At 42.5% G+C, this 24,281-nt stretch overlaps 1 protein-coding gene across 1 annotated transcript; it reads left to right on the top strand.

Moving 5' to 3' along the window:
• Positions 1-1,370: 1,370 nt before the first annotated feature.
• Positions 1,371-7,539, top strand: LOC145530955 (uncharacterized). The gene is made up of 3 exons (XM_081552286.1): positions 1,371-1,391; positions 3,078-3,678; positions 5,473-7,539. The coding sequence occupies exons 1-3, from the start codon at positions 1,371-1,373 to the stop codon at positions 5,994-5,996; spliced, it is 1,146 nt and encodes a 381-aa protein (XP_081408412.1). The 3' UTR covers positions 5,997-7,539.
• Positions 7,540-24,281: the final 16,742 nt, after the last annotated feature.

The following is a 24,281-nucleotide window of genomic DNA, read 5'->3' as shown; positions in this document are numbered from 1 at the left end:
TCTCGCCGAGCAGGTCGCAGGGAGCTCGGGTTTCCGCCGAGGCCCTGCTCCCGGACCGCCGGCACTCCGCCCGCCTCGGCGCGCAGGCCTTTCCCGCTTGCTGAGAAAGGGAAAAGCGCGCGCCCCGAGTGGTGCGGGCGGTGAGCGCGTCCGTCGCGGGCTAGCGCAGGTCCTCCGTGGTAGCCGAGCTGCCCTGGCCGGCCCTGTAAACCCGGCCGGCCGCCCAGGCAGGAGAGGGGGTCCCCGGGAAGTGGCTCCTGTCGGGCCGTCCGAGATCCCAGGGTGTCGCGCGGCTGCTGGGAACCCGCCGGCTGCAGAGAAGCAGGCCCCTGGAAGCTGGTTCTCTCCCCTCCAAAGGATGGTTGGTTGGAACTTTTGAACCTTTTGCTTTAAAGTGATTGATCATGTCCCATCAGAGAGCCGCTCCACCCCCGTCCCCATCTCCGCCGCCTTCCCTTGTCACCTCGGCTCTAACTGTGCGCAGAGACCTGCGGGCGCGAGGGTGGCGCGTTTGGAGATGCGAGCCGCAAACGCGAGCATTTGTATATGAATGATTGTCAAGCCGGCAGGGCCAGAGCGGTTGTCGCGATTTTGGATGAATCCTGGTGTATGAACCCATTACAGGAGGGCAGGATAGCGTCTCTGCACCCGAAGTCCTCTAAGAGAAAGACGCAAGTGACGCCTTTTCCCAGGAAACCGTCCCAGCACGCCTGCCTCCCTCCATGGAAGTCCTCGCAGGAGCGGGGCTCCACACTGGGAGCCTTCGGGGAACTCAGGATGAAGGCTCATAGCCTCTCTCTGACGTTGATCATTAATTTGGGCTGCTCGGAGCCAGTAACATACTCAACACCTCTGGCTTTGGGAACTGTCCCGGAGCTCGGATCCAGGCTCAGATGACCCAGGGCTGCGGATGGGAAATGCCAGTTTCGTAGGCTCTGGGATGCGTCTGAGTGGGCTGCGCAGAGCTCCCGGGGCAAAGGTTGGCTCTTTCTCGCCCCAAACAAATACTTGGTTAACTAGTGTAGACTAAACACATTAATGTTATTAAATGGGGTAAAATAGACGGGGTTGAAAGTGGGGGCATACCAACTGGACCCAGACCCGGTCATACTTCTCTTCCGGTGACAAGCCAGGATGCTCCCAACACGAAAATAGAAACGTAACATTCAACTGGACGAATTAATTTTTGACGGATTTATGGTATGATTTTCTTTCAAGCGCTATTCATTGGTTCTTTCGATCTGTAGTGCAGTCCAAAGACAGAAATATAAACAAGCACTTTCTGCTTTGCGCAAACCCCTTAACAGTATCTCCCAAGGAAAGATCAAGACACTTTGTGAATTTTCCCCAGATAATGCCTCATATTCCGAATGACTGATCAGAGAACTTCGGTATTGTTAAATAAAATGAGAGGAAGGCGAGTGACGTGGGAGTCGAACAATGGCATTTCTGAATCAGTTTGCTTGATTGACATTTGGGAGCTTCATGACCCCAGGGAATAGGACTCATTACGGTGAATACACCAAAACATCAACCAAGATTAGAACTCTAGATCCTGTTTTAATCCCATTTCAGTCTAAATTATAGTGGGAAAATATAAAATCCAAGAGGTGAGAATTACTCCATCATATATTGACCTAAAGTTTTAATTGCTCCAAGGGGGAAATAAACGTGGAAAACCGATATTCTTTTCATCACTTTTAGGAACAGCACTGACAATTAAGCAACGTGTGTTTGGGAGGGTAGGTACTAAGAATTTTAAGCGGTATAAAATATTTTATATTTATTTGGGGAGACATACTGAAGAAATGTATAGGGAGCTTTTATGCATCTGTGAGAGAAAAAAATATAATTCTTCTCTATTGGATAAGAAGTGAGGATCATGAGCAAATTGATGCTGAGAAATAATTAGATACCCTAAAGGCAGTCTAAATTTCCATTATTATTTGGAAGGCTTCTCTATTTCCTGGGAAGGGAACGTTTTTAACGTCAAAAGTTGTGTTAAATGTAAATTTAACCCAGGAAATTGTTGAGAGCTGAACTGATCGTCAAGTTGGAAAAGCGGAATGTGTTTGAGCAAAGTCTATTTTTAACCACAGAAAAGTGTGAGTGTGGGCTCTGTGTTAGGTGAGAGTATAGTCTAAGGCAACTTCACTTTACAAAAAACGTTGATTCTTCAATTGAACTTATCCTTAAATCTCAAAAGCGTGGAAGATTGGAAGTTTTAAGTATTATACATCAAACAGAACTGATGAACATAGACAGATGAAGCTGTGGTTAAAGATATTACAGTTATATTCTCCCAATTTTTAGCAGATAAACTACAGCAAAGTAGTAGGGGAATGTAACAAGAAGACATAAAGATAGACCAAATATGTTATAAATGATGGCCTAAAAAGGGTTGTTGCACAATGTAGGTTCACAATCTTATATACTGAGGGGTAGATTTTAATGGGAAGGCTCTCCGTTGCATGGGAACTGGGAATCATAAGAATTATTTATGTAGCAAGAAGGAGCAAAAATTAATTATTAGGAGCTCAATAATCACCAAATAAACTCTGAGCTTTGAGGTTAAAAATAGACAACTATCTTCATGTTCAATTATACAGTATCAATTACTAATACAACTGATGTTTCAGAGTCTCAGCAAGAACAGATACCATCTTCTATGGAGATATCTTGGTATTAGTTAATGACTGCTTTATTCTCATTATTCACAAGGAAAAATGGGGGTCGTGTCACACTAAAATTAAGATTATCTTAGTTTACCTGGGCTCTTAAACAAAGATCATTCAAAGTAATTATATTTTGAATTAACAGAGGTAGGCAATTTATCTCCCTATTTTTTGTTCAAAGACAGAAAATAAAGATCAGAAATAAGCAAAGTTTCATTTTGAAGACAGAAAGAACCAAACATGTCTTGACTTTTGCAATATTTCCCTTGCTAAAGGGGGGAAGAGGGAACCATAAAAGACGTGACTTTGCAAAGTCAAGTCCTTTTTAAAAGACTCGGATCGAAATTCTTGCTATGCAACAAGGATTCAGGTTTGATTAATTTTCTGCAAGCGACGTGACAGCGGTGTTTTAAAAGATTAATTAAAATTGAAGTGATACGGAGCAGGAATTCAACCTGCAGAGGCGTCCCAGGCGCCTTGGGGGGCTTTGCAAGCGACTCTCAAGCCCAAACTAACTGGCTTTCCCGAGCCTGGGACGTAACTCTCCGTCTCCTGGAGAGGAACGCGGAATTTGGCAAGGCGCCCGCCTGGCCGCCTGGCATTCCGAGCTGGCCGCCAGCTCTCGGGGGTGGGGACGGGGTGTGTCCCGGGGAACCCGCTGCGGAGAGAACTGCTGGCGCGGCTCTCGAGGAGCCAGTAAGTTCCAGGGTCACGCTGAGACGCCGGAGAGGACTCCGGGAAGCCTCCAGCCGATGGCCCCGGGCCTCCCAATCTCCGGGCGGAGAGGGGAGCGGGGTACCTACTTGGCACCCGGGCTTGTGCAGAGCCCATTCTACGGTTGCAAGAGCGCGGGGCGCCTGCCTGGCGAAGGCGCATCTGCAGCGCCCACGACGTGAAGGGCTCGGCCGCTGGGCTGCGGCCGCTGGGCCGGGGCGCAGGCGGGCCTTCACTGGCAGTCCTGCCTCTTCGCCTCAGAGTGGGGACTCCGAGAGGCCCTGCACTGGTCAGTCGCCCGGCCACGTCCCCTCACCTCTCCGCTCACTTTCCCGCCCCGGCTTCTCCCCTCCCCCCGCAGCCCCGTCCCCTCGCTCCACTGCACGACGCCTTCGCCCGAGTAAGAAATTAGCTGCGTGCAGCTGTAACTGTACTGAAGGAGACAATTGCAGGAGCCCTCGGGGTCGCGCGCGGCGGACAGGCGATGCGGGTGGCGCCCCAGAGAGTAGATGGGGGCAAGCAGGAGGCGTTTGTTTGCAGTTCGCCTCCCCGGGGCGCGAACTACAGTGTCTCCGTCTCTCCACTTGGGGGACTCGGGTCCTGACCGTGAGGCCGCGCCACGCGGGCCCTCTCCAGACTGCACGGGCAGGCTGGGTTGCGCGCCCGTGGGTGCACAGCCGCGTGGTGGGGGTGCGGGCCGGGCGGCCTCCGGCCCTCCGCCCTGCGGCAGCGCCGGGAAACCCCTGCCTCTGCGGCGTGTCCCGGGGGAACGCGGGCTAAAAGGGTCCCCGGGGATTCTCCGCGAAGCGGAGGCGACGTGGTTTCTCCTCCCCCTCCCTTCTGCCTCTCCCATCCTCTTCTCGGAGATCTCGGAGCGGCGGCGAAGTGGGAAGGGAGACCGGTAAAGAGACGGCGAAGGCCTGGAAGCGGGAACTGGGGGACTCCAGGCGGGACAGGAGGCACTGGGACGCGGAAAGGGGGCGTGGGGCCAGGAGGACTCGGCTTGGGAGGGCTGGGCGGGGGACGAGGCGAAAGTCCCTTCCTCTCCGAGTAGCGCAGGGGGAACTTCTTCCCCCGGGAACCCCCACCCAGCAGCTCCCAACCTCGAGAACAAAGGGTCTGGGAAGCACGGTCGGGGTCGGGGAGCGGAGGTGGAGGGAGGCAGGAAGGCAGGCAGTGGGGGCAGGGGAGGACGCCTCGCCACATTTCCTCTCGCGGCCGAATGACGGAAAGCTCCCTCCAGCAAACGCCTCTCTGAGGCCGCTTCCAAATCCGGGAGGGCTCGGGTTCCTTACCTAACGGCTGCACTCGCTCCCTTCCTCCCCCAGCGTCCCCACCCACTCCAGGGACCGCGGCCCGGGAGCTGCTAGGCTGGCGGCTCGCCGCGGCGCGGGCGGAACCGCGGGGCAGCAGCGCCTCCTGCAGGTGCTGAGCGCCTCCGCAGCCGCCGCGCAGCGCCGACTCTTAAGGTGGAACGGGCCTCGTTCCCCACCCGCGCTTTCGGCTATTCCGCAATCTTGCTTCCACCCGCGGCGTCTCCCTCAAGAAGCGGGCCTGGCGGTCCGGAAGGGTCGGAGTCTGATGGTTTCTGCTGCTATTTCCTTGATCCCTTGACCCCATTATCTGCAGATCCTCGTCTGCGGGTGCCCCGGTATCGATTTCGACAATCACAATTGATAATTCCCTGCTGGTGTAAAAGGATGCGTAAGTCACACGTCTGGGCTGAAAGACCAAAACGGCGTTTAACTTAAAAGTAAACTTTTATTTTCGTTTATTCAAAGCAGAAGGTCTGCAGGGAAGGGTCGCCGAGGGTTGTTGGCCAGTCCCTGGATCTTTCGGATGCAAGGGTTCCGGATAAGCCGGGCGGTCTGGGACTCGCATTCAGCGCCCACACCCCGCAAACTCTTGGTCAGGTACAGGTGCAAGACGCCGGGGAGGAGCGGTGGGCCCATAGGGAACCCCTCCTTTTGCATCTCCGGCGCCCCCGGCTTCAGCTTACTCTCGCCAGGAGAGCTAGTTAATTTGGTGAAAGCAAGGAATGTGGAGAGGATGGAAGAGCAGTTTTTCTTTCTTTTCGTTTCAGCTAGATGTGCGTGTGGGTATGAATTCATCGATTATTGGACAAGTGACCTCATCGAACTCGAGATTACTGGGGAAAGCCTACGAGCCCGGCACGTAGCCCGGGAAAACCCCGAGCAGGGCACGAACAAGCCAACTCTGGTTCCGGTGCCATCTGCAGTAAATTTCTCTCCTTTGCTCTTCGCTCCTCCGCGTCTTGGAGAAGGGTCCCCCAGGCGTTGTCCCAGGATTTCCGCACACCCAGGATCCGTAGTCTCAGAGGAAAGCTCAGGTCCCGGCTCCGGGAGGGCGCGGGGGAGGGGAGGCGGTGCGGGCGGGGGCTCGGAGTCTACCTGCAAGGTGGGAACCTACCTCCCCCGATCCCCCAGCCTCGGCTCCGCCCCCCCGGGGCCCCGCCCCAGGGAAGCCGAGGCCGCTGGTCTGGACCCCGGGGAGGAGCTCGCCCCGGCAGGTGCAGCAGGGTCACGCCTGCCCCGGGGGTTGCAAACCGCAAGCGAAAGTCGAGAAGGGTTGGAGCTTTGCCTCTAATCCGTTTTACACTGTGAAAACCGCAAAGCTGTCGCCTAGCCGGCCACTTTTTAATTGGGAGGCAAACAGACGAAAAACCAAAACAAACGCGCGAGCTGACTTTCCTTCCCTGTGTTTTTCCTTCTCAATGAAGAGTCCGTTCTCTGGTGAAGAGGGAAACGGATCCGCGCCCACGTTTTCTCCCTTTGGGGTCTAGACTGGCGGCGCCCCCAGTGCGAGGGGCGGCCGGGACCGGTGCCTCTCCCCACTCTTTTCCCCCACCTCGTGGTTCTCACGCGAATCCAGTCTCTCCACGGGTCACCCTGGGGCCAAACGCGCCGGGCAAGCTCCATCCGGCGCTTTCTTGCTGGGGGCGAAGGGCAGATAGATGGGGATGCTTGGGCACTGGGGGCTCGAAGCAATGAATTATCCCCGGACCCAGGTTCCCCGGTCGCCAGGCGCAGGAGGAAGAGGGGTTTGGGCCTCCAGTCCGCTGGCTCGGAGATCCCAAGCTGACTACAAGAAGCACTTGTAGTCTCGTAGCTTTCCCTGGGGGAAAGCAGACTTCAGTAGACACACCGCGCCGCGTTTGAGCAAGTTCTCAACTTGCCGAGAACCCTGCCGGGGGTGCCCCGCCCCGGGGGGAGGCCCTAGAGAAGTAGGAGTGGGGGTGCAGGAGACCACTCGGGTCAAGTGGGCCGAGTTTCAGAATAGCCAGTGTCGCCTTATCACGTTAATGTGTTAAGAAGGGTCCTTCGTGGAAAATCACTTTCAGTCAACTTTGTTGTGGAGTTATAAGGAGGGAAGGAAAGCAAAAGAAAGGAGAGAGACCTTATAAAAAAAACTTGGGGAAATGGAGTGGTCAGATGGTGGAGAGGGAGGAAGGCAAGGAAGGATGGCGAAGGCTTTCCTTCTTTGTTCTTTAAAAGCCCGAGCACTTTTTTTTCTAAATAAAAATAGAGAGCCAATCCTTCTTGGAGCATGGTTAGGTAACTGAGAGATACTGTTCATTAGTTCACTTTTAAAGAATTTGCTGGGTTGAACAAAATTTTTAGAAGGGTCTTTCTCACCCACCCCCTGCTTGAGCTCAACTCACTTTAACTTCAAGCAGATTTGAGATAAAAATTTCAGAAGAGAAAATGTGTGCATGTATCTGTACATATATACACATGCAACGGAATTTGTATTCCCTTTAGTCTATTTCTAAGACAAGTAATTCTATAGGAAATTACATATGATAGTTGATTTTTTCCTAGTATTGTATTGTCATCAGAGAGGAGTCCTGGATTATCTTTCTCTTCATTACCCATTAATAAATCTAAGAGAGAACTCATTGTACAACTGTGGCTCTTTTCCCTCTCTCTTTCTGACTGTCTTTCCCACATATGAACACACACACACAGAATATACATTATGTACAGATTTTTCCCTAATCAACCTGTAATGCCCATGCCCATGTTTCCATTGAAATCTGGAACATGTTGAGGACCTAACTTTTGTTCTTTGTGGTGTGTGCATTTTGTCAGGGATCTTTAGTAAACCAATAAAATGACTGTCTTTGCTTTGAATTTCTTTCTTTGTGATTAATGGAAAGTAGCATTAATGAATGGTTTAAACTATATTTTTATATCAAATATCAACAAATAATAATAAAAACTATAGTTTTCAAATGTTCAGAATGATGGCTTCCCATTTACAGTCATATTTTGGCAAAACTACTTCATGTTAATTGAAAATGACTAAAATATGCATTCTGTTTAGAGAGGTTTATTTACTGAGATTCAGTTCTAACAACTTTAACTATCTGGATCAAATTACTTGTCATTCCTTAAGTCATTTGAAGGAGGGGTTGGAAAATGAGAAACTGTGGAATAATTTTTGTCCTTTTCATAAATCTCTAATTAAGTCAGATTTTTGTGAAAAATAAAACTAAAATACAATTATCCGTTAAGGGGCCTTATACAATAATATGTGGTTATTGTAAAAAAAAAAAAAAAAAGAGTGCCCAATGTATATTTTAATGAAACCAGATGAATACAAATATAACTATTGTTGTTTTCCCAGTGAGTTTTCTCTCTCAAATGTAAGACATACAGGACTCCAAAACATGCTCTTTAATGTGTTCTGATAATAAGAAAACCCTGCTGCTTTTCTCAGAGGAGCACAGTTATCTAGGGGCAATGCCAAAATCATTACATAAGCCTTATCTTTCCTATCACATTATTGTCTGTATGAAATACCATCTTAGGAAATATATAGGAATATTATATTTGTTTCCAAAGCTTGAAAATATAATACAATTTGAAGTGTTGAAAATATGATTCTTAGTTGACAGTTATCTTAGAAGTTGTAAAAGTGTCCATCTTTTTTTTGAAATGACTTTAATAATGTTGGAAAGTAAGGAAATGTTTCAATAGCAGGCAAGACGTGATGAATGGACACAAGGAACAATGATGCTATTGACAAAACATACTAAGTTTTTAGAATTCTATCTAAATTATTGTTTTTTCCTTCTAGTGAAGAGGAAGAAACCTAAATGCATCAATGTTCATCAGATATAGGGTAATAAAAACATGGGCAGGTGACAGTCTGTGGACTGTGACTGCAACATGGTTGTTAGTGTAGGTGAGTGAGTACACTAAAACATTTGTTCCTATTTTAAAAAGGTCTGTGGTCCTCAGTGGAAATAAGGGAATTTTGTAGAAAACTGAGGCCAAGAGGGAAAGAAGACTAAAAAAATAAATAAATAAAAATGTAAAAAAAGGAAATTTCAGTAATTAAAAAGCTATTTGTTTTCTGTTTTAGATTTGATTTTAGTCAGTTTTTCTTATAAGCTATTTAGATGAAATAAATGGAATGTTGTTTGATAGGCATATGCTCTGATACATTTTCTTCTTAAAGGATCTGGTTCCTGGCATTCAAAGGAAACTAGGATTCAAGTTAGTATTAGAACTTGAATTTGTTCTGCCAGAGTGAAAATTGGTTCCATTAGGCGTCAGTCACAGCACTCTTATAGTCCTGGCTAGAGCTGTGGATATGATGTATCCAACTAGCTGAAATAATAAAGTCTTAAGTGATGCTGGATGTGCTTTGGGAAGCCATCCAGGGGGGTTAATTTTTTTTTAATGAAAGTTTCCTAATTTTACAGTTCTCATAAATCTGGAACAAATCTGATTAAGGTCATCAGGGCAAATGAAAACTTAATGCCTGACCCTTTGGAGATAACATAATAAGAATAACTTAAAATGCAAAATATTCAGTTGTGTGCAATCTTTAGCACGGACTCATTCCTGGACATTTTTCTTATTCACTTACCAATATTTCCCTCTCATTGTAGATTTATAGTGCTCTGGGGGAAACCTTTGCAAGAAGTGATATATTAGATCTATCCAAAGCTTGAAAGTTAGTGTCTGACTGTATAAATAAAAATCTAAACAACACCATCCACTAAAAGGAAAATTAACTGTACCTTAAGTGAACAATTATACCTTATATGATAAGAGGGATGGGACAAATATGCATGTTATACAAAAGTTGATAATTCATTAAATATAGGAGAATTTCAACTAAATTCAATTCATAATACACATGTGGATTTATATATATACACATAATGATCATTCCTAAATTAAATAAAATTGATTGGAACCCTGGTGTGTTCCTTATATGAAAATCTTTGATAGCTTTCATTAAATAGTGAATTGTACATTATAAAAATTTAAAAAATACTAATAAGAAATAGAATACTAATAAGAAAAAAAGAAAAAATACTAATAAGAAATAGAATATTAGACTCAATATAAAAATTAAAATGAATTTAAACTGTCCTAATTTATTATAGAAATCGGTTTTCTGTTATTTTTCCTTTTGAGCAGAAAATTTACCAATTTATTATTTTGGCATCAATTTTTCCTGCTATGTATTTTGTTTTATTTACTTGTGAACCAACGTTATTAGCTAAATTTTAGTGCCAAATAACATAATCATAAAATTTCAGAGGCCATGTTTTGATGTGAATATTAATTCAAATTTAGAAGTATTTATGGATAACTTAGAAAACTTACTTACTTTAATTATTTTACTATTCTGGACTCATTTGAACTTCTTTTGTGTAAAATGGCCAATTTTCAAGACATGCTAAAAACAGATGCTATCTTCAACAATTTTTGTAATTTGGAACTTGAACTGAACCTGCCTAGGTGTTTAAACAAATGGTTGAAAGTAGAAAAAGGGAGTAGTTTGCATTTCTTTTGCCAATTAAGGGAAGGAAATGAGGAATATTCCTGGGAGTAAATTTAGATTATTTTTAGTTCTCACAAAATATCTTCTGGCTCCAAAAATCATTGAGCAACTTAAAAGGCCCCATTGACAGTTAATGGTCATCCAGCTTTTAACAAGTAGCTCTGTAGACTTAACCAGAAGCTGAATGTCAGAGTTCACTATTCCTATTTTGTTTTTTTTTTCCCTTCTAGATTCCTAGGAGATTGTTTTGTCCTATGGGAGGCCTGCTCTTCCCAAGTGTGGGGAAAAAATGCGATACAAAGTTTCATGAGTGTTGCTTTTGACAGCTTGTCTCAGAGGACTTAATATTCTAGGTGGCAACTGGCCAATATAAGTAGGAAACTTAGATAACTGCCAAGCTACAATACTGATTAAAATTCTGCCTAGCTAACTAGAAATCTAAAGGAAAGTTTTTACATTAAAAAAGAGCTAGGAATTGAATGGCTAGTGGTGAGGGACAACTATTCCTGGGGTGTGTGTGTGTGTGTGTGTGTGTGTGTGTGTGTGTGTGTGTGTGTGTGTGTGTGTGTGTGTGTGTGTATTTGTCAGGAAAGGATAAGCATTTGTTGATTTTTATAATAATCTTACTTAAAAAGTTATTTGACAATTAATTTAAAATTATTATGAGAGGAACTTCCCGGTGGGTCAGTGGCTAAGACTCTGTGCTCCCAACGCAGGGGGCCCGGGTTCAAGGCCTGGGCAGGGAACTAGATCCCACATGCCACAGCTAAGACCCAGCACAGCCAAGTAAATAAGTGAATATTAAACAAGTATTATAACAGAGTTGTTTGATAATAACCTTTCTTGAATATTGCTTTCATTTGTGCTTTAGAAATCAGAAGCACGTCATTAACAATACTTGCCTTTGTCTGAGCTATGAAAATAAAATAACGCAGAATCATGAAAACTGTTTTAAAGGTAGCAAGTTTGTCCAGAATGCACAGCCCTTTTCAATGTGAGTTTGCTTCTCCCATCCAGAAGTGGAATCTATCCTCACCTCCTGGGATGTGGGTTGGCCTTGTGACTTACTTTGACTAATTGGAAAAGGTGCAGGTGATGTTGCACAAGTTTTGGAATTAAGGCCTGAAGAGGTCCAGCAATCCCATTCCTGGGCATGTACCCAGACAAAGATAAAAAATACATGCACCTTTATGCTCATAGCAGCACTATTTACTATAGCCAAGACATGGAAACAACCTGTGTCCATCAGTAGATGAATAGATAAGGAAGATGTTATACATATGTTTATTACACATATAATGGAATATTACCCAGCCATCAAAAAGAATGAAATAATGCCATTTGCAGCAACATGGATGGACCCAGAAATTGTCATACTAACCAAAGTAAGTCAGAAAGAGAAAGACAAATTCTATATGATATCACTTATATGTGGAATCTGAAATACAACACAAATAAACATACCAGCAAAGCAGAAACAGATTCACAGATGTACAGAACAGACTTATGGTTGCCAAGGGGAAGGGGGTGTGAGGGAAGGAAGGAATGAGATTTCATGATTAGCAGAGGCAAACCATTGTATTGATTTATAGGATAGATAAACAACAAGGTCCTACTGTACAACATAGGGAACTATATTTAATATCCTATGACAAACCATAATGGAAAAGAATATGGAAAAGAATATGAAAAAGAATATGTATACATGTGTGGCTGAGTCACTTTGCTGCATAGAAGAAATTAACATAACATTGTAAATCAACTATACTTCAATAAATTTTAAAAAAGGAGGCCTAGGGACTTCCCTGGTGGTCCAGTGGCTAAGACTTCACACTCCCAGTGTAGGGGTCCTGGGTTCCACCCCTATTCAGGGAACTAGATCCCACATACTGCAACTAAGACCCAGGGCAACCAAATAAATAAATATTAAAAGAAGGCCTGGAGAAACTTTGCACCTTCCATCTTTGTCCTCTTGGAACACTGTGCCATAAAGAAGGTGGGGATGAAAGACTGTGACAGAGAGTGGGGCCCAGCTGTAACAGCTGTTCCCACTGACCCCAGCTCCCAGTACCTCCACCAGCTGAACAGCACTATGTGAATGAACCCAGGCAAAATTAGTAGAGGAAACACATAGCCAACAGGATCATGAAAAACAATAAATCTTCTTGTTTTAAGCCACTAAGCTTTGGGGTGGTTGGTTACATGGCAATAAATAACCACACTTGTCTTGTTAGCTGCAATTATTACAATCATATAAAGTTGAGAAGGAATTTGTTGATATAGCAAGTGTCCAAACTGTGATTGAATTAAAGAGCTCTCCATATTTTTAAGAGCCCGAGTTCGCACATGTGAAGCCACCACAAGCTCAAGGATACTATCTGTGATTGTTATCATGATAATTAATTTTCATCCCTGAGGTTGGGGAGATTTAAGGAAGTCACATTATTTAAGGGAGTCACATTGTATCTTCTGCACAGCAACTCAGTGAAGCAAGTAGGGTGGTTATGGTTATTATCTACATTTTAAAGATGAATAAATAGGCTCAGAGAAGTGACAGAAATGTTGAGATCAACATGTGGCTTGAGAAGGGATATCCCGGGGGAAATGTCAATGACCACATTTTTCTAAGTTGGAAAATGAAAGGATTGGATTAGAGGATTTCTGAAGTTCCTTTAGTCATGTCAGACAGAAGTCTCCGACTGGGTCACATTAATCAGGGCAAGTGGAGAGAAGGAATTTGGGACCGTCAGGAATAGAAGCCGAGAGACCCCAGCCTGTGTGAGGATTTGATGGAAAGCCATCATTTACTTCATTCATTCAACAACAATTTGCTGAATGTTTTTTACATGCCTAGCACTGCTCTAGGCATTGGAGATGTAGTGGTGAATAAATCCCACAAAATCTCTGCTTCCTTGGGAATTACTGGTAGAGGGCTTATGGCAACAAGGAAACAAAACCACCAATTTCAAAAAGAGATAAGTGCTTTGAAAAAAGTAAACCAGTAACCTAATAAAGAGTGATGGCAGTGGGTGTGGAGGGCACCTTGGCTTAGGTGGTCAGGAAAGTCCTCTCTTGAGATGACGGCTGACTGCCATGGGTTCAAGTCCTGGTGCTGCTCCTTATTAGCTATGTGACATCAGACAACCAAGTGACCTCTCTGAGCCCCAGTTTTCTTTTCTGTTGGGGCTAATCATAGAAATTTGTTGTGTAGTATCAATGAAGTAATGCATGCAAATTGTCTGGTACAGATAAGTCACTCAATGAATACTAACTTCCTTTAACTCTTCTTTCTTCCAATCAGGGTGGCAAGCTCAGACATGGCTGTGGTGTTCTTCAGTGGGGACTCTATTGCAACTGTATAGGATAATTCTTCATTGTGCAGGACTGCACATGTGCAGACCTGACTCATACCACCTAAATGCCAATAGAATTTCCTTGTCATTTTGACAGTCTAAAACCACCCTGTATCTGTTAGGTTTTGCTGAGTTAACAAATCATTTACAACTAAGTGGCAAAAAAATAAAAATAAAAATAAATAAAACTAAGTGGCGTAAAACACACAAAAAATTTGTTTCTCAGGTTTCACTGGGTTGGGGTGTGGGACTTCTACTTTGAGTTGAATTGACTGCGGTTGAATGGTCTAGAATGGCTTTCCTCACATATCTGGACCTGGGATGTCTGGGTCTCTCTGCATGGGGTCTCTCATCTAGGAGGCTAACCTGGGCTTCTTGCAGTGTTCCCAGCAACAAGTGAAGGCAAGTCCCCAAGATATAAACATTTTTCAAGTCTCTGCTTACATTACCTATGCTAATATCCTGTTGGCCAAAGTAAGTCATATGGTCAAACTCAAAGAGTGGACTCCGACTCTTGATGGGCAGGGAGCTACAAAGTCACCTAACAAAGAAACATATACACACAATGAGAAAAATCTGTGGCCATTTTTTTTTAACAGTTTATTAAAGTCCGTGCCATGGTTACAAATTATTTATTTCCTCCCACCTGTGAAATACACTTTTACACAATCCAAGACCCTCAAAACTCTCATGCCAATTGTTGTGTCAGACTTGAAGCAGTGAACTTTTGATCTTCTTCAGATGTCAATGTGGCTAAGGCTCTTTGGGTATGATTTTATTTTTTCTTTTAAAAATTGTGATAAAATATACATTACTTAAAATTTACCATTTAATCATTTTTTAAACTGAGGTATAGTTGATTTACAGCATTATATAAGTTTCAGGTTTCACATAGTATTTCATATTTTTTAAAGGTTATACTCCATTTATAGTTATTATAAAATATCGGCTATATTCCTTGTGCTGTACAATACATCCTTGTATCTTACTTATTTTATACATAGTAGTTTGGACCTCTTAACCCTCATCCGTATATTGCCCCTCCCCATTCCATTTCCCCACTAGTACCATTTAACCATTAAAAATTATTTATTTATTTGGCCGCCATTTGTCTTAGTTGTGACACTGTGGATCTTTTATTTGAGCACTGAGAATCTTTATTTGCAGCATGTGGGGTCGAGTTCCTTGACCAGGAATCAACGGTGTTCCCTGCCTTGGAAACACCAAGTCTTAGTTACTGGATCACCAAGGAAGTCTCCCATTTAACCATTTTTAAGTGTATAGTTCACTGTATTAAGTACACTCACATTGTTGTACAACTGCCACTACCCTCCATCTCCAGACCCTTTCTCATCTTGCCAACTAAAACTCTGTATATATTTTTAAAACTTAAACAAAAAAATTTTGGTCATGCTTTGAGGCATCTGGGACCAACCAGGGATCCACCTCCTGCATTGGAATCTTGGAGTCTTAATCAGTGGACTACCAGGGAAGTCCCAGACTCTGCACATATTAAACAGCTCCCTATTCCTCCCCTCCCCAAGCCCCTGACAATCATCATTCTACCTTCTGTCTCTATGTATTTGACTACTATAAGTACCTCATATGTGTGGACTCATACATTATTTGTCCTAGCTTATTTTTATTTAGCATACTGCCTACAAGGTTCATCCATGATGAAGCATGTATCAGAATTTTCTTCCTTTTGAAGGCCGAATAATACTCCTTTGTATGTATAGATCACATTTTGTTTATTCAACTGTGGACATAGCAATCACTGGTTCATAGCAATTTGGAAATCCATCTGGGCACAGGTAGCCAAATCCACTTGCTTTGGGGACAGGCAATGTTCCTTCATCAGCACCTGGTTCTGCTCTGTGGAGTGGCTTCTTTCTCTACAACTTTTTTGAGGCTGTTAGTTCTACCCTTGGAAATCTTGACTTTATTTTCTGAGATATCTTATTTTCCATAAAAATTGGCCTCTGAACAGTTGTCTCATCCTGCTTCTGGGCCATAGACTTGGGAGACAAAAGGTCTACTTGGATGATCTCAGTCTTTTTTTGGTTTGAGTTGATACAAGTCTCTTAAAACACTTTATGGGCTTTCTATGCATCAGATTTATAGTCTACTACATTAGATAAAATCATAGCTACAGTTCTGAGACAGGCCCACCCTTTAGACTTCTTCATAGCTATTTTAATAGCCTAGCCTATTTAGTTAGGCTTCTTTGGGACTATGTCCTTAAGATTTCACTATATATTACAATTATTTTTAAGTAGATAAATTAAGATTTTTAGTTGGAGTTTCAATATCAAATTCTCAAAAAAATACAATAAGTATACAGAAAAATAGAAGGCTACAGCAGACCTGAAAAGCAATATGAGCCAATTCAACATAATTAAGATTTACACAGTTTTCATACAACAGTAGGATACAAATTCTATTCAAGTCTCTATATACTATAAATTAGGAGATACTAAACATGTCCAGGGACATAAAACAAGGTGCAAAAATTTCACAGTCTAAAGGTACTGAAATCATACAGTCTGTTCTCTTATCATTGTGGAATGATGTTAGAAATCAATATCAAAAGATATTTGAAAACAACCCATATTTTTTAACATGCAAAAATTAGCCTTATTTCTATACATTTACAATGAACAATCAGAAAGGAAATTTTAAAAAATGAGTCCATTTAAAATAGCACCAAACAAAAAGAATCTAAAAAAGAGTGGGATATGTGTCTTTGTATTACTGATTCACTTTGCTGTACAGCAGAAACTAACACAACATTGTAAATCAACTATACTCCAATAAAAATTAATTTAAAAATAAATAAAATAGCATCAAACAGAACAAAATGTTGTTGGTCAGTTGTTAAGTTGTGTCCCACTCTTTGTAACCCCATGAACTGCAGCACACCAGGCTTCCCTGTGCTTCAACAACTCCTGGAGCTTGCTCAAACTCATGTCCATCGAGTTGGTGATGCCAGCCAACCATCTCATCCTCTGTCATCCCCTTCTCTTCCTGCCTTCAATCTTTCCCAGCATCAGGGTCTTTTCTAATGAGTCAACCTTTTGCATCACATGGCCAAAGTATTAGAGCTTCAGCATCAGTCCTTCCAATGAATATTCAGGGTTGATTTCCTTTAAGGTTGACTGGCTTGATCTTCTTGCTGTGCAAGGAACTCTCAAGAATCTTCTCCAGCACCACATTTTGAAAGCATCAATTTTTTGGTGCTCAGCCTTCTTTATTATGGTCCAGCTCTCACATGGTACATGACTACTGGAAAAACCATAGCTTTGGCTATACAGACCTTTGGTGTCTTTGCTTTTTAATATACTGTCTAGGTTTGTCATAGCTTTCTTAGGAATAAAGGCATGAAGCCTCAGTTGCAGCCTGCAACTGAGGTCAGGGATTTAGTTCCCTGACCAGGAATTGAACCCTGGGCCCCCTGCATGGGGAGCTCAGATTCTTAACCACGGGACCACCAGGGAAGTCCTCCACCTCCCTCATCCTTTACTTAGAAACCACTTCTGCTGTGTAGTAGAGACAATGCTATGTGGCCACCAAGTCAATTCATTTTCTTTCTGGAGCTTAGGAAACCCATGTGACCTATTTCTTTTGCTAGGTGGGGCCATGTGGCCAGTCCTGGCTGCTGCTGCTGCTGCTAACTCACTTCAGTTGTGTCCGACTCTGTGCGACCCCAAAGATGGCAGCCCACCAGGCTCTGCCGTCCCTGGGATTCTCCAGGCAAGAACACTGGAGTGGGTTGCCATTTCATTCTCCAATGCATGAAAGTGAAAAGTGAAAGTGAAGTCACTCAGTAGTGTCTGACTCTTCGCGACCCCATGGACTGCAGCCTACCAGGCTCTTCCGTCCATGAGATTTTCCAGGCAAGAGTACTGGAGTGGGTTGCCATTGTCTTCACCGAGTCCTGGCAAATGGAATGTAAATGAAGGTTATGTATGTTACTTGCTGGCTCACAGTGTCGAGAATCTGATGTGCCTTTCCCTTACATACCACCAGCCCCCCCACCACCTGTGCCCTATATGCCAGCTGCGTGATGCTGGAGTGGACTTGAATGGTGTGGGCACAATGTGGAAGCTGTCCTTGGGACACCTTTGGAGAAGAACATTGGGAAGTCTGTCTGAGCTGAACAAAACAGAAATACTGACTGTGTTTAAACACTGATATTTAGAGGCTGTTTGTCATACCAGCTGGTAATAAACATCCTAATTAATGCAGTTTGGGAATTTATTCCTATATCCCCTTTGAGGCTTGATTGAGTACTCCTCTATCTGTCCTCATAGCACTCTGTACTTAATCCGAATATAGAACTTCTCTTTATGTAACACAAATACCCATTTTCTCATTTCTTTCTGCAGCTTAAGCTCTTTGAGGCCAGGGACTGTATCTTGCTCATGGCTACCCAGCATCTGGCACAACTGTAACTGGCTTGCCAGCATGCAACGTTAATACAGACACCTTATTTCATCCTTTCTATTAATCTATTGAAGCCCTGCATTTTAATGATGTCCAGAATCTCTACTTTGAAGATGTCCTCCCCCTGCCAATCATCCATGGCTAGGAGGGGCTTATTCAGTCCAAAGGGATAAGTTCTGTTTTCTTTTTTAAAAATATTTATTTATTTACTAGGTCTTAGTTGCACCACATGAGATCTTCATCGTGGCATGCAGGACCTTTTGGTTGCAGTGTAGGTTCAGCTGCCCCGAGGCATGTGGGATCTAGTTCCCTGACCCGGGATCGAACCCACATCTTCTGCACTGAAGGCAGATTCTTAACCACTGGACTAACAGGAAAGTCCCAGTGAATTCTGTTTTCAAATGTCAGGCAGAGAAAGAGCTAGACAATTGAATCAATTCATCAGTAGGCTCTTGCTTAAGGCTGCTGCTCCTTTAATCACGGGTTTGTGACCTCACTGCACAAGAATGGTTTAGCCCAGATCTAGGCCCCATGGCTGGAAGAATGCCCCTACTAGTCCAGATCTCTGTGGAGGGCCACCTGTGGGCTCTCAGGGAACAGTTCTTCTGGTTCATATTCACGCCAGTCATTATTCCCAAGGCCAAACAATGGGGACAAGGCAGCTGGATCTAGAGAGGTACAAAGTATGTGGGTCCACACTCAGGTTCACATTCAGTGGGAACTCTTCCTCCTTGTGGCCTTCTAGGTGCTACTATGGGACCAGGGTCACCTGTGCAGAATTCTCCATCACGATGAGCTCCCTTCCGAAGCTGTTGACTGGTCTTCAGTCCCACCAGTTCTCATACCTTCAGAGTAGTTGGTTGCAAGGACACCAACTCACAGGGAAGGGGTCAGGGCTGGATCACTTTCCTTCCAGGATGCATCTTGGTCCCCATCCAAATCTGCACACAGTGATCACCTCTGTATACCAAGCTTTTTCAGGCCAGAAAAGGTCCTTTTACCTTTTCCCCCAGAGCATCAGGTGCCTGCTTTTTGTATATTTTGTTCTTTGTATATTTATATACCTAATAAAGGCCACTAAGGGATTTTTCCTGAGCAAAAAGCAGGTACATTGTAAAGTGATTTTCTTTGTTCAATTAAACCAGCAATTCTCAAACTTTTCCATCTCCAGAACACTTTTTACTCTTAAAAATTATAATTATTAAAAAACATTATTTTTTTATTTAGGCCGCTTTGGCTTATCTTTGTGATGTGTAGGCTTTCTCTAGTTGGGAAAGCTTCCCTGACCAGGGACTGAACCCACGTGCCCTGCATTGGAAGGTGGGTTCTTAGCCACTGGACCACCAGGGAAGTCTCACTCTTAAAAATTATTAAAATTTCATTTTGGAGTTCTGTCTATCTACATTTACTATCTTAGAAAGAAAATAAAATAGAGAAATTTAAAAAATATATATTCATTAATTCATCAAAAATAACAGTAATAAACCCTAAACATGTTAATGTAAATAAAGTATATTTTATGAAAATAGCTTTATTTCCCCAAATAAAAAGCATTTAGTGAGAACAGTCATGTTGTTTTACATTTTTGTAACTCTCTTTACTATTCAGTGTAATAGAGGGGACTAGATTCTCATATTTGCTTGGGAATTCAATCTGTTGCAATATATCGTTTTGGTTGAAGTACTTGGAATATGGATGAGTATTTTACTAGCCTTTTTAGATAATCATAACATTATTCTTTATATCACACCAAAAATTGATGAGTGGTAGTTTCTTAAAATTTAGTTGCAGGATAGAATCTGAAATCATATCAAACCCATTGAGCTACTTTCCACTTTGAACGGATCTTTTACCTACACATAATTTTGTCACATTGTGCACTGGTCACGTGGAAAAATATTGATCTACCCAATTGTGCAGATCTTCCAAATGCTGACACACCTCCTTAAACAATATTAAAAGAACTGTACTGTTACTGTCACCATTGGTTTCAACAGAAACCCCTTAAGTTTTGGGAAACTGTTAAGCTCAGAGTAACTGCTAGAAGTTTTCCAAAATTCTAATTTTCACTTAAAAGCTCAAATTTTATCACTGGCAACCAATACTGTCAGTTGTTTTCCTTGAAATGACAGGCTCACTTCATTTATGTTTGAGAAAATGTGCCAAATACTCAAGTCAAAATAATCGTAGTGAGTCTGTCAGTTCTTTCAAGTAAAAATAATCTTCCATGAAAAAAATGTTAGTTCAACCCAGACCTCATACAATCTTGGAAGTGCTTTCTCTTGGGGTATCCGTCCTACTTGGGTATGAGGCAGAAGTGTTTTAGTTTCATTTCATCACATAGAATATTAAAAAGATGTATAAATAGGATTGATATTTGATATAATTAAATGATGCCAACTAAAAGCAGCTTTATTTTTACCCTTTGTCTTTTTTATTTTTTTCCTGTGAATGCATAATAATAAAGAAAACAGGGAATTCCCTGGTGGTCCAGTGGTTAGGACTTGGCGTTTTCACTGCTGTGGACCTGGGTTCACTCCTTGGTCTGGGAACTAAGATCCTGCAAGCCATGAGGCAAAGCCAAAAAAAAAAAAAGAACACACCAGTACAGGCTGGTGCTAAGTGGCCAGTATTTTACTCACTTCTTTGCTTTTGTACCATCAGTGTAAATATAAGCAGTGGAAAAAAGGCAACTGACATTTTGGTAATATTATAAAAACAGTTTTGACCTTGCAGATCCCCTGAGAGGACTGTGGGGTCCCCCTAAGATTCTCAGATTTAAGAACTATTGAGTTCTTTTCCTGTTCCTTTCTTCTAATCAAAAAAAATTCATTGAGGTATAATTGACATACAATAAACTGCACATATGCTGTTGGCTTCTTTACCCAGGAAAAGCCTTGAGTTCTACTTTATCAGGCATACAGCATATGGTACACTTATTCCAGCTTTCCATGTATTCCCTGCCTCAGACTTGGAGCTAGCTACTTCTCCACGGAGACTTGTTCCCATTTAGTTAGGGATGGTATTTAGAATGCAAAATCTGGGTACCAGACATGCTGGTTGCTGCTGGATTAAGACTGCATCTAGGGACTTCTCTGGTAGTCCACTGGTTAAGAGTCCACCTTGCAATGCAAGGGACTCAGATTTGGTCCCTAGTCAGGGAACTAAGATCCCACATGCTATGGAGCAACTGTGCCCGAATGCTGCAACTAAGACCTGACAGACAAATAAATAAATAAAGTGAAAGTGCTAGTTGCTCAGCTGTGTTCAACTCTTTGTGACCCCATGGACTGTAGCCTGGCAGGCTCCTCTGTCTATGGGATTCTTCAGACAAGAATACTGGAGTAGGTAGCCATTCCCTTCTCTAGGGGATCTTCCCAACCCCGGATTGAACCTGGGTCTCCTGCACTGCAGGTAAATTCTTTACTGTCTGAGCCATACATATTTAAAAAAATAAAGATTGCATCTAAGTCATTTGAGTGGTTAGAACTAACAGAAAGAGAGATAGTGTAGGGGAGGAAAAATAATTTTTCCTGCTACTCTCTGTGTCTTGGCTGAGACTCCTGTAATAAAAGACAGATTAAAAAGAGAAATATGTAATATGTATTTGTTAATACATATACTTTAGTATTATACACGGGAAATACCCAGGGAAAAATGAGTAACTCTCAGAAGTAGCCTAGAACTCCAGCTTAAACACCATCTTCAGCTGAACATAAAAGAAATAAAGGTATGGGGAAGACGAGTCATGATGTGGCTATGAGGGAAAGCACGGTAAACAAGAGCACAGTTTGTTACGAAGCTTTACGTAGATGCCTTCTTCACTGATAAGGGTCTAAAGTCTACAGGATCAACGTCTGTCCTTGATAGAGAAAAGGGTCCCTTTTGCAAATCTGTGTCCTGTCTTACAGGGAGGGTAAGGAGCTTTTCTTGTATCTGTTTCATCTCAGTTGCTTTCAGCTCAAAATAGTGCTCATGTTAAAGAGGCATATTTGGGGGTGGCATATTCTGCTACTCTTCAACAGATAGATTTAAAAATCAAGTTCATGTTAGCATTTCAAATATAAGTTCAGGATATTTCTTTCTTTTTTTTTTAATGCTCCTATCTTTTTTCTCTCATGCTGAAAATCTTGGTACCAAATAACAGTAATATAACTATTTATTTTCTTGATCTTATAAGGTACCTGAAATAGTTTAAGAATAGTCTTTGCTTTTTTGGCCTTCATTTTTATTTATACATAAAATATTTTTATATTGGAGTATAGTTGATTTACAATGTTGTGTTAGTTTCAGGTGTACAGCAAAGATATTCAGTTATACCTATACATATACCTATTCTTTTTCAGATTCTTTTCCCATTTAGATAATTACCTAAAAAGAATCTGAAGAATAGATATATGTATATGTACAAATATTGAGTAGAGTTCCTTGTGCTATATACAGTAGATCCTCGTTGATTATTTTATATATAGTAGTTATACGTTCTATATGTTTATATATGTTTTATATATATATATACATATATATACGGTTAATCTGAAACTCTTAATTTATCCCTCTCCTTCTCATCCTTTTTTTCTTAAATTGAAGTATAGTTGACCTATCCTGGAGAAGGGAACGACTACCCACTCCAGTATTCTGGCCTGGAGAATTCCATGCACCGAGGAGCCTGGGAAGCTACAGTCCATGGGGTTGCAAAAAGCGGGACATGACTGAGCGACTTTCACATAGTTGACCTATAATTCTGTGTTAGAGAAGAAAATGTGTTGGAGATGTGACTACAAAGGAGAAAGTCCAAAGTTGTCCTTTTTTCTGGGGGTGGGGGGGGCGCACCTCACAGCTCGTGGGATCTTATTTCTCCAAACAGCAACTGAACCCTGGTCCTCAACAGTTAAATCACCAAGTCCTAATTACCTGTGGTTCAGTGAATGAACCCAAGGGAATTCCATCAAGTAGCCCTTTTCAAGAACAGGTAAGGGAATTTGCTAGGCGGTATAGTAGGATTGTCTGGCAGTGTTAATTATGTACCTGGGATTTGTGGCCATAAATTTAATGTGGCAACAATCTGAACAGTTGTGTGACTTCCTGCAAACACACAAGTTGCTTACATGCAGTCATGGGATATATGTGTAGGAGTCTAGCTAGAGTTGGGCCTTTCCAGGCAATTATAAAGAAGAGAGGGGCAAGGGGATTAAGGGTATTTTCAGGGGAGTAGTGTATATTGAGGGTATATTTAGGGTATATTTCAGGGGAGTAGTGCTGGATCATGGAATCTAAGATAAATAAAGAGGGAAGTGAGAACATGAGGTCAGTGATGGAAGTGAAAAAACAGGCCAATGGATTAAAGATTCTCATGAGGTCAAAAATAACTACAGCAATATGCGGAATCTAAAAAGAAATGATACAAATGAACTTATTTACAAAAATAAGACTTACAGAAACAGATTCACAGACTTAGAGAATGAATTTATGGTTACCAGAGGGGAAGGGTGGGGTAAAGAGATAGGCAGTTTGGAGAGGATGTGTACACACTGCTGTATTTAAAATGGATAACCAGCAAGGACCTACCGCATAGAACATGGAACTCTGCTTGATATCATGTAACAAGCTAAAGGGGAAAAGAATGTGAAAAAGAATAGATAAATACATATGTATAACTGAATCACTTTACTGAACACCTGAAACTATCACAACATTGTTAATCAGCTGTACTCTAATATAAAACAAAAAGTTTTGAAAAATAGCTAGAGCAGGGGATTGAGAGTTAGTAAGTGTGAAGGATAAGAATAAGAAGGAGAGGTCAAAGGGTAGGATGCTTTGAAAATATGATTTTGTGGAAAATGTTACACAGGATAACATGTGAGAATCAGCAGAAGTATGACACTGAAACAAGAGAGGAGAAAAAATACGTTTCTCTCAAGAATCTCCAGAGACATTGGAGGCATGATCCTAGATGTCCGACCATATATAGGATTGTATTTGAGTCATTTGAATTTAAATATTTTGGTCTGGAGTAAACCCTGAAGGCTAGAGGACTGGGAGACACCTAGGGGACTGCCTTCTTGGTTACATTTTGGGGTCTTGTCTAGAGCAGTACCAGGTTCAGGCTCTAGAGCTAAGCTGGGAGTACATCTTTACTAGGACTACCACACCTAATTGCTGGTGATATATTAACCTACACAGGACATTTTGATTCTTGACAAGACTTCAGAGTCAAAAAACTTACTGAAACTACTTGAGATGGTAGTTCACAAAGGGAAGATTT

This window comes from Giraffa tippelskirchi, chromosome 13 (assembly GCF_054371585.1).
Source record: "Giraffa tippelskirchi isolate mGirTip1 chromosome 13, T2T-mGirTip1v1.2.pri, whole genome shotgun sequence".
In the NCBI taxonomy this organism is placed as follows: domain Eukaryota; kingdom Metazoa; phylum Chordata; class Mammalia; order Artiodactyla; family Giraffidae; genus Giraffa; species Giraffa tippelskirchi.
The sequence above is the reverse complement of the archived record's forward strand: the minus strand, read 5'-3'. Positions and strand labels throughout refer to the sequence as shown.

Coding starts and splice junctions, on each gene's coding strand:
- LOC145530955 (XM_081552286.1), top strand. CDS start 1,371: ATGACTGATCAGAGAACTTCG. Junction 1,392..3,077: donor TGACTGATCAGAGAACTTCG/GTATTGTTAAAT, acceptor GCGACGTGACAG/CGGTGTTTTAAAAGATTAAT. Junction 3,679..5,472: donor CTCCGAGAGGCCCTGCACTG/GTCAGTCGCCCG, acceptor TTTTCGTTTCAG/CTAGATGTGCGTGTGGGTAT.